We start from the raw sequence: 10,808 nt of genomic DNA on the forward strand, positions 1-10,808 counted from the left end.
AAAAAAGTCTGACAAAATTATTGCAACAACTTAGTTCGATATGATCTCTGAATTTATATAGAGTTAAAATATTAAATTGACGATATTACCCTCACATGTGTGGCACATGTGAGGGATTAACCATTAAAATTTTACTAGAGTTAGCAAGGGGTACCAACCACGCAAGTCAAACAAAACTTAGGTACCAACTATACAAAAAAAGTTTAGGTGTTATAGTGATAATCTAAACAAACCACAGGTACTAACGGCGTAATTTTTTCTAAAATAAACTCAATGCTAGCCAGAGATAAAAGTGTGTAGTTGCTGTTCCTCAAAGTGTAAACCCGGATAGGAAACAAATATTTTTTAAATATTTTTCAGCTATTTACCATATTAAACATATATTTAAACCCAATTATAAGTGGGCTTTGTCGCTCACTTAGCCAGAATGCTTTTAGTCCAACAAGGTGGAGATACAGCAAAACCTTTTAAAATATTCTACCAGATACAGCAAAACCTTAATTTTGATTACTTTAAACAATTCTAGAATCTAGAAAAGTTATGATACAAACGTGGTAAAAACATAGGTCAATTAACAAATTAATATTAGGATTCTTAATACATTAATATTATTAATAGGGGATGCAAACAACTCATTAGGAATAAAAAAGAAATTTATTCATAATAATAATTCAAATTCAAATCATCATCCTCAAACATCAACTATCATAACCTAATTCCATAATTGCTCAATCATTAAGACTAAAATCACAAGAATCCGATTGAACAGACGAAGATGATAAATTCGATCTAGGTGATCGTGGTGAATCTAAGCTTCTGATCATAAGTTGTTTAACAGCACCAATCAAATCTTCAGTTGAATTTTTCGGAGGCGAATTCATCTTAAAATTCTTACAAAATCTCATATGTCGTTCCAATGCTTCTTCCACAGATTCCGTACAATATTTCTCCATTTCATCCTTCACAGCCACCGTACAAAGTCCACAAATCCAACGGCCATGATTACTCGATTTCACCTCTGCAATATACGTCACCGTACACTCTTCTGTTAAACCGCAACATTCGCATTTCACAAACATGACGTCACCACCTTCAATCGTAACTAATTTCGATTTAGGTTCGATACTAGTCATCATCCTTCACCATAGTAATTAACAAATTAAAATTGAAATGTTCAGTAATATATAAGAGTAGAAATCATTAATCATTAATTAATAATTTTAATAATCAATAGTAAATACACAATTTAATGTATTGTTGAAAATGTAAAAATTCAACTTACCGGTTTTCGTGATTGACTTGATAGAAAACGTTCAAAATGACAAAATGCTAAAAATATTATGAAATTAATTATTCGTAATAATTAATTTATTTATCCTTCTTCTTCAACGACTTCTCCACCAATTAATAACAACTTGAAAGTTGATGATAATTTCATGTACATTTCAGGGATTACTTTCAGCTGGAAATTGTGAAAGTTTAGTTCAGGGTGTTTATGTGATAAGAGGGTCGATATATTTATATCTACCAGTATTATATACATGTATAAGTGAGGTGAGGAAAACGACAAAAGAATGCCAGCTCTAATCATTTGGCGATTTCAGTACACGTCAGCATGAAAGAAACAAAATCACATGGGTTACGTTACACTGCTCTAATCGTTGAATCCAGACCATTGGTTTGGACATCCCCAAAATAAAGATAAAACTAAGTGTTGTACATTTTGTTTTGTGTTCATCTCCTTTTTGTTACTTGACGTAAATTAAATCATGTTTATTTAAAAATAATATATATATATACACACTCCGTCCCATAATAAGCATGCTGTTTGATTTTTCAAAGTCTTACGTTTATAAATTTGACTTCAAATATTCTTTGTTGTGTTATACTACATATAATATTTGATGAAACTTATATCAATGAAAACACATTTTAAAATCGAATCTATTTATATAAATTTCATCAAATACTATATAATGTAAATAAAAATATTTAAGATCAGAATTTTAGAAATAAACCTTAGAAAGTCAAAAGGAACACTTATTATGAGATGTAAAGAGTTTTATACATAGAAAAAATCACGGGACGTTGATTTTTGAGAGAATAGAGATATAAAACATTCTTAATAAATAATGTTATTATTTTCATATTCATTTACATATTTAATTGTATTTATATACAATTTCATAATATACATAAATAAAAAATTTACGAATAAAATCATATTGTTTAGGGTTTAGGTTACTCCATACTCATACATTTTATCATTAGTTCAAATGTAGGCTATATACCCCAATAAATACCAATGTAGGTCATATACATTCAAAAAGTGTATCGATACATACAAAAGATAACCTGCTACCTACTAAACCGGTCATCTTCATCTTCTAAAGAAAAATCTGGTCATCTTCATCTCCATCCATGACGATTTATGGTGGTGCAAATCGAAAACACCTCAAAACTTGACCAAAACTCATCAAAATTTGTAGTTAGTTGTAGTAGATCATTTTAAACATAAACTAATTGATAGATTTCACAAACACATAACCAAACTGATTTCAGTAACAATTTTTCAAAACAAAAAATGCTCATAACTTATGAAAACTTTGAGTTGGCCTCTAAATTTTGAGAAAACATTCACTCAATGATTATCAAGCTTTCCTCATTTTTACTTTTCTCATATTCGTGATAAACTGGAAAAAAATAAAAATTGACAGAGTAAGAATCAAATACATAGTAAGAAAACAAAAATCAAATACGGCGTAAGAATTACTTTGGATCTGAAACAAATGGGTTGATCTTTTTAATAACTGTAAATTTTTCTTTTTTTCCAGAATTTGATCGGAGAAGATGACCGAAAAACTAACGTGGCAATGAAGATTTTTCAAAACAAGTTATGTTGGTTTATATTAACACGCTCTTTTAAAATATATAGCCTAATTTTTTTTAATTTTTTTTTTTTGAGTATATATGGCCTACATTGGACTAAAATAGAAAGTATATAACCACTCAGTAACTTAAACCTATTTTTTATTAAATTCTATAATAAGAATAGCATTACTCATGATAAATGTTTACAAACAATAAATTCTAACCGGTAAAATGATATATATATATATATATATATATATATATATATATATATATATATATATATATATATATATATATATATATATATATATATATATAAAATACATTCCCAGAAAACATTATATGTAACGAATGATATTGATTTTGTTGAGAACCTTAACATTTGTAATGTAAAATGATATTTATTATCAATGTTGATATTTTATAATAGAAATATTATATTTTTGATGTTTTTGACAAATGTTAAATTAAAAAATAATTATACATGTATAATCTTTTACTTTTTCCTTCCCTTAAAAATTCATTTCCCTCTTGATTAATATATATATATATATATATATATATATATATATATATATATATATATATATATATATATATCGAGAAGATTAATCGCTAAGCACCTTTTTGGAGGATAAGGGAATAAGTAAATCTGACTTTTTTATATCTTTAAAATTAGAGATCGGAAATTTTTTAAAAAACAATCTGGGATTAGCATGTATTGTGTAGATTCAGAAAAATAAATAAATAACAGCTTGTTAACATACATATGATGTATGATGGCCTCCTGTTATTCATCAGATGTATAATAACCGAAACTAATGAAAATATGAATAATGACTGATGAAATTAATGTTTAGAGTTTGGTAATTAGGTTTAAAATTTAGGGTTTAGAGTTTAAATTAGTTTAGAGTGAATTTTTTTACGCAAACTGTTTAGAAGTTGAGGGTTGAGCTGTAGAGAGCTAGAGGGACCAACTCTCAGTTTGGTTCTGTAAGATTGATTAAGCCACTCCACGGTTTCAGATCGTGATCCGAGTCCGCAGGGATTCGTCCTGAGGGTAAACATCAATTGGAAATTTACCTCATCGCGTTAAAGAATTCTAGTCATGTACGGATACTTATAAGCCGTTGACCGGGTATTAGTATCAAGTTATCAACAACTGACACTCCTTCAGCATCACGGGTAGGGAGAGCAATGGCCACCTCCGCTTCGTGATGGATATGGATGAACCTAAATGGATATATATACGGATATGGATGAACCTAAATGGATATGGATATGAACATGGATGAAAAGTTTCATCCATGGATATATCCATTACCACCTGAAATACGTATACAAATACATAAATATAGATATATGCTTATATATTTACTATTACAAGCTCATTTACCGTTAGATTTACATTTTGATTTCAATCCTATAATATAAAGAAATAATAACTATAATATATTACAATAAAACATGTATATTTAGCAAAATAAACTTACAAATTTCATATTTAATTTTTATAATCTATGTCTTATAAATAAATTTAACAAATTTTGTTATATCTTAGACAAACATTACACATTTTTATGGATATAATTTAATAATGTCATGTTATATTTATTTTTGTTATTCTACGTTTTCAGTTTAATCGGATATTAGATAATATTATAATATTTTAATATCCATTGGATATTTATTAACCCGCTTAATCCACTGGATATGGATATGGACGGATGACCTGATACTAAATGGATATGGATGAATAAAAAGTAAATAGATATGGATATGGATATGGATACGGCGTCACCCGATCCATATCTGATCCATTGACATCCCTAATCACGGGTGATGCTCCGTTACAGGCTTCAGGAATGTCGATAGCTGCCACCAATATTACTTTTTTGTTTGAGTTAGTGAGGTTATTCTTATCTTCATTACTCTTTATTATTACATTCAAATATTGTATACCCTATAATATATCTATAGTATCATATAAATTTCTAAAATGATGATATCATAAATAAGGATTATTCAAGCTTAAAAATTAAAAATAAAAAATAAAAATTTAACCCCCCATGATGATGTCATTAAAATAATTAATTATTTTTAATAAAAATATTAACATGTTAATTGTATAATATATGAAGCATTATGTACAACCTTATAATAAAACACTTAATGACCATATGTACAATATTTAAAGCATTATGTACAATCTTATGGTAAAACACTCACATAATCATATGTACAATATTTGAAGCATTATGTACAACCTTATAATAAACATTTCCATGACTTTATGTACAAACTTTAAAACAAATTATACAATATTTTACAAAACACCCCATAAATACATGTACTAATTTTGAAGCATATTATACAACCTTCATAAAATAATTATATTTTAGTTTTTAAAAAATTTCAAGAGACATATGTTATTAATAATAATTATTATTAAACATATAAATACTAATTTTTAAAGCAAACTTTATAATTATAATTATAATTATAATTATAATTATATATTATTGTTATTTAAACATGAGTTCTCTTTTTGAGATTAATTACGTTACATATGTATGCGAAATACATGTCTCTATAAAAGGTTGTAATGTAAGCTTTTATAACAATGAAACTAGTAATTGTGATGAAAATTGAAAGAGGGTGGTGGGAGAATAAATGTAGTTCATTTATTCTGATCAAATTAAATATATCAATATGTTTGTTAAAAAACGAAAAGTTTTTAGTCAGAATTCTTGTTCTATGGTTCATTAAACCAAATGACTTCAGTATTTAAATTCACTTAATACCTAAAATCTATCATTAAACTGTTTTATTTAAACAAATTTGTGATTTCACTGATTATTTTAATAGTAGTATAGTATATCACTATAGTACGGAGTACTAAAAGTTGGAAGTAAAAGGTCCAATGAAACAAATTGAGAAATAAGTATAACACCGTCAAACAAAAGATAATGCTCCTTCTAGTTTTGTCTAACATAACGCTCCTCATGGATGCCGCTTATTACTATATTTGCGCAATCCTCGAGTTTTATAAGTGATTTTGTCCCTACTCACTGTTTTATAGTACGATTATTTTTAGGCAATTTATATTAAAATTCACAATTTGTCTATTTTCTTATATCTAGATCTATCATGTATTCCATATGAATTAATATATTTGAAAAAACTAGCCGATAATTTGTAGTTTGTAATTAGTAGCTTGTAGCTGTTAGTTATTGATGTTATGCGAGGTGTATATAAAATAGCTTTATTTTTATAACTAAATACTATTAAATACGATACAATTTTACACAAGATATTTATTTATTTATAGAATGGATATACTTAAACCTTGCTACAACACTTATAGGCAGTGTACCTAATCGTACAGTAGTGTAGTTTTTAGTAAGTCCGATTCGTTCCACATGGAATCTTTTAAACAAAGCTTAACGCTATATTAGTTTTAATTTATAAAAAAATACAAATATATATAAGTAATATTATTATTAAAAATGGGGGTTTTTTACCGTTTAATGACCGGTTTGTCGATTTAAAACTTTAGTCGCAGTTAAAACCTAATGTAAAATATTAAATAAATAAAAGACTTAATTTAAAGCATAAAGTAAATAACGATAATGAAATTGCGATAAATAAAAGTGTGATAAAATAAACTTGCGATAATTAAAAAGTACGATAATTAAAAGTGCAATTAAATACAATGACAATAAATAAAAGTACGATAATTAGAAGTGCAATTAAATATAAAATAAAGGAAATTAAATATGAAATAAAAGAATTATGCTTATTTAAACTTCCGTAATCATGATGTTTGACATGTTGATTTTAGTTTTATGCTCATGGGTTAATTGTCCTTTGTCCTGGATTATTTAATATGTCCGTCTGATTTTTGTCCATAACAGTCCATCAGTCATAAATATAAAGTGCAAGTATCCTCGTCAAATTATCCTTATACCCGAAGTCAAATATTCCAACTAATTGAGGACTTAAACTCTAACAAGATTTTAATACTTTGTTTAATAATTACACCAGGTTATCGACTGCGTGTAACCCAAGGTTTTAATACTTTTTTATCAATTATGCCAAGTGTCCTTGTACATAATTTCACCCCTGTTTTAATAATTCTAGTGACTATTAATCCATTCCCGTGTCCGGTTAAATGAACTATTATTCGTACATATAAATACCCCACACATCGTGTCCGATCGAGTGTATATGGTTATTTATAGGGACATCCAATTGTAAATCTTTATATTAAAATTAACAAACTATCATTTAGTTAAACAAATATAAAGCCCATTAATAGCTCATAGTCTAATTTCCACAAGTGTCGTTCTTTTGTCCAAACCTCAATTATGATACAAAGCCCAATTACCCAATTTTAACATTTAGCCCAACATCATGATTACTTCATTTTAAATAAGCATAATAATAACTTAGCTACGAGACATTAATGTTAAAAGGTTGAACATAACTTACAATGATTAAAAATAGCGTAGCGTTACACGGACAGAATTTTGAATTACACCCTTACAACATTCGCTAACATACCCTTATTATTAGGATTTAAAATTAAAATTAAAATTAAAATATAAATATATATATATATATATATATATATATATATATATATATATATATATATATATATATATATATATATATATATATACGTTTACATATGAGTGAAGAGAAAAAGATGTGTTGAATTCAGAAAAATGCGTTGCTTTTTATAGGCCCACACTGAAATTTGGGGCTCCGCGAGTCGCGGCCCTTGTTGCCTTCGAACTCCGCGAGTCGCGGAGGTAATATTTACAGCTCACACATCTTTGGATCCTTTCTTGCCGACGGATTTTATAATATAAATATAATATAAATATATAATTTATATAATTAATTATATATTATATTATATTTATATATATATAATTAATTTGCAACTTTCGCTCCGTTGCGTCGCGCGTTGCGAGTTGACTTTGATCCCGGTTCCGGATTTTCGAACGTCCTTGCGTGCTATTTTATATCGTGTACTTTGTGTTTTGTAACTTGTACTCTTGTAATTTTGAGACGTTTCTTATCAATAATTGGAACCACTTTGATTGTACTTTGTACTTTTGAGCTTTTTGGTCATTTGCGTCTTCAATTCGTCGAATCTGTCTTTTGTCTTCACCTTTTAATATTTTAAACGAATATCACTTGTAAATAGAACAATTTTCAACTAAAATCTTGTCTTTCTTGAGGAATAATGCTATGAAATATGTGTTCATTTTTAGCATTATCAATATTCCCACACTTAAGCGTTGCTTGTCCTCAAGCAATATAGTCTTGAAATAAAAATACTTGAATCACTTCTTTATTCTTCACACTTTGTACATCAGTGATTTCAATACGGCGGTATGAACAATTTTAGTAACAATGTGGTTTACAGTCTCACATGACTATAAAAATTTAGATCCTTTAGGAAATTGGATCTTTATGAAAACATTTGATCTTTTGAAAATTCATGCTAGATTTTACCCGAGAAAAGTTTTCTGATTTGATCCACCATCGGTGTTGCAAAATATATTTGTAGATCAATATTTTGGCTAAAACTTTTAGGCTCGTGTAATCTACTGCTATCCCTGTATCGAAAAGCACACATCCAGTTTACTTGTTCCGTATATTACCTTTCGGTAAACTACCATACGGTTGTAAAGGAAAGCGTTGAACAAGCAACTGTTAAGGCAATGTCCCCTGACATGCTTTTAATTATGGTCTATAACGTGTCGGATGCAATTACTATCCTTAGTAGGAGCAATAGTAAAGCTCACCCTTATAATTTGTCGGTTTGGCACAAGGTCCTATCTTTAACCATGCTATGCAACCACCGTTCTTACTGTTGACACCCGATTTGGTTCAGGTGACCTAATGAATTCCAGGTGAATTCCTAGGATTTTACGTTCAATGGTAATGAACGCATTGAAAATGGGTTTTCAGAAAACAAATCGGGTTGTAATTTTGATCAAAATATCTTCTCGTTCAAGCTCGAGTTTAGATATCATCGAATTCCATGAGTTTGTAATTCTCAATCTTTAAGGTCAATCTCTAGGATTGAGTAATATCAGTCTTAAAAGCTTATTTTTGATCTTTTTAGGAGATTATCCTTTCTGGGGATCTGATTTATTAGTCTTATCCAGCTAATTTGCACGGCATCCTCCCCATTTTACGAGACAGATCCTCTCATGGTTAGGATAAGTCTGACCACTTGGCGACCCTGTTTGATGCTGAGGTCCTTGGATTTCCTGCTGATTTTAGTGATGACTTTTCTAGATTTTTCGTCAACCTACAGCTGGTCTGGACGACAACTTCATGACCTAAATCAAGAAGCGCGTGTCTTTTTCGGAAGACTTTACTTCCTTTTAATGATAGAATTGATTCATCGTGTAGATCCATCTTTCTTACAGAAAATCGGGTAAAACTTTTTAGAAATTGTCCAAAACAAAAGTATCTTCAGTTATTTGTACAAAAATATGTGACATATGTTTAAAATAATTTGGTAAATATTCCCACACTTGGCTTTTATTTTCTTTTATTTGCCTTTTTATTGTCCTCTATTCTATTTTAAATGAATTCTAACATTTTGGTTTGTTTCTCAATTTATGTCCTTTCCGAGGTAACAATAATTTCGGTGTTAACACCTAGTTTTATCGTTCATAAATATGTATAAACATGATTTTGAATTCATTTAATTGAAAATTTTGAAAATTTTTTACTAGAATTGGGTAGTCAGTATATAAGACTAGGGCTGTTCTTTATTATCAGAGAGCACTAGATTCTAATACAACTACTGCTTTACTAGTATTTCTAATGGTAACCAAGTGTATAAAGTAAAAATTTTAAAAATCCGAAAGAATTTAACCCCTTCCCATACTTAAGATCTTGCAATGCTCTCATTTGCAAGAAATCAGTAACAATTTAAATTATTGAGGGTGATTAGCGTAGAAAAATGATTAAATTTTACCAAAGTTTCCAAACATATTGTTCTTTGTTGTTGAATGATAAATGGTGCACATCATTTATTCATTCCGTTTGTTGCTACATCACATATATTTTGCATCTTGTCGTCAAAATTAGTTGCTTTTGCTGAACTTAATGCCAGTCTTTGAAAATACGTTGTTTTACCCTGTTGTGTACATAAGATAAACTGCAAACATATATACATATTTTTTGAAGTTTGGTATATTACCCCACATTCAAAAATTATTAAAATCTAATAATAAAAGTTAAAAAATTATAAAAACTATTACAATATCAACATAAGTGTTAAATGTAGTAACATTACAAAAATAAAATAAATAAAACTAAATAAACTAGGGTTGATACTGATACCAGTAGGGGTTCCATGCATAACCGTATGTGTTATAGAATGCTTCAGCTGGGTTATAAGTAGGATACGGTGGTTGAATCTCTATAGACCAGGGAGGAAATACGAGCTTTGGAGTAGGAATATAGTTTCTACCTACATGTAGGCAATGAGCTATGATGTGGTTTTGATGAACTTGCCAATCTTCAAATGCTCGATGTCTAGCATTTTCATACTCTTGTGAAGCTATAAACCTTTGCATTTCTGTCATTTCATTTCTCCCTCCCACATTACCTGGATGTTGATTTCTTTCAACCTGTGGATGTCTTCCATTATATTGTACTGCGGCGTTATTTCGCCTCTTCAAAACCTTAGCACCATGATATACATTTAAACCAATTGTATCGTGGGGTTCTGGTTCTTCGATTAATAATCCCCCCGACTTATATCCACATCGAGATACTCAGCAATTAATGTAATAAATATACCACCTCCTATTATACTGTGCGGTCTCATCCCCCTAACCATAGCCGATAAATAATAACCCACACAATAAGGTATACTTACAGCACTTTGT

The 10,808-nt window shown here is 28.9% G+C and overlaps 1 protein-coding gene across 1 annotated transcript; it reads right to left on the reverse strand.

Moving 5' to 3' along the window:
- Window positions 1-728: 728 nt before the first annotated feature.
- On the reverse strand, window positions 729-1,133 carry LOC139901809 (uncharacterized). The gene has a single exon (XM_071884485.1). The coding sequence runs from the start codon at window positions 1,131-1,133 to the stop codon at window positions 729-731; it is 405 nt and encodes a 134-aa protein (XP_071740586.1).
- Between the last annotated feature and the right edge of the window lie 9,675 nt (window positions 1,134-10,808).

Source organism: Rutidosis leptorrhynchoides, chromosome 3 (assembly GCF_046630445.1).
Source record: "Rutidosis leptorrhynchoides isolate AG116_Rl617_1_P2 chromosome 3, CSIRO_AGI_Rlap_v1, whole genome shotgun sequence".
Classification (NCBI taxonomy): domain Eukaryota; kingdom Viridiplantae; phylum Streptophyta; class Magnoliopsida; order Asterales; family Asteraceae; genus Rutidosis; species Rutidosis leptorrhynchoides.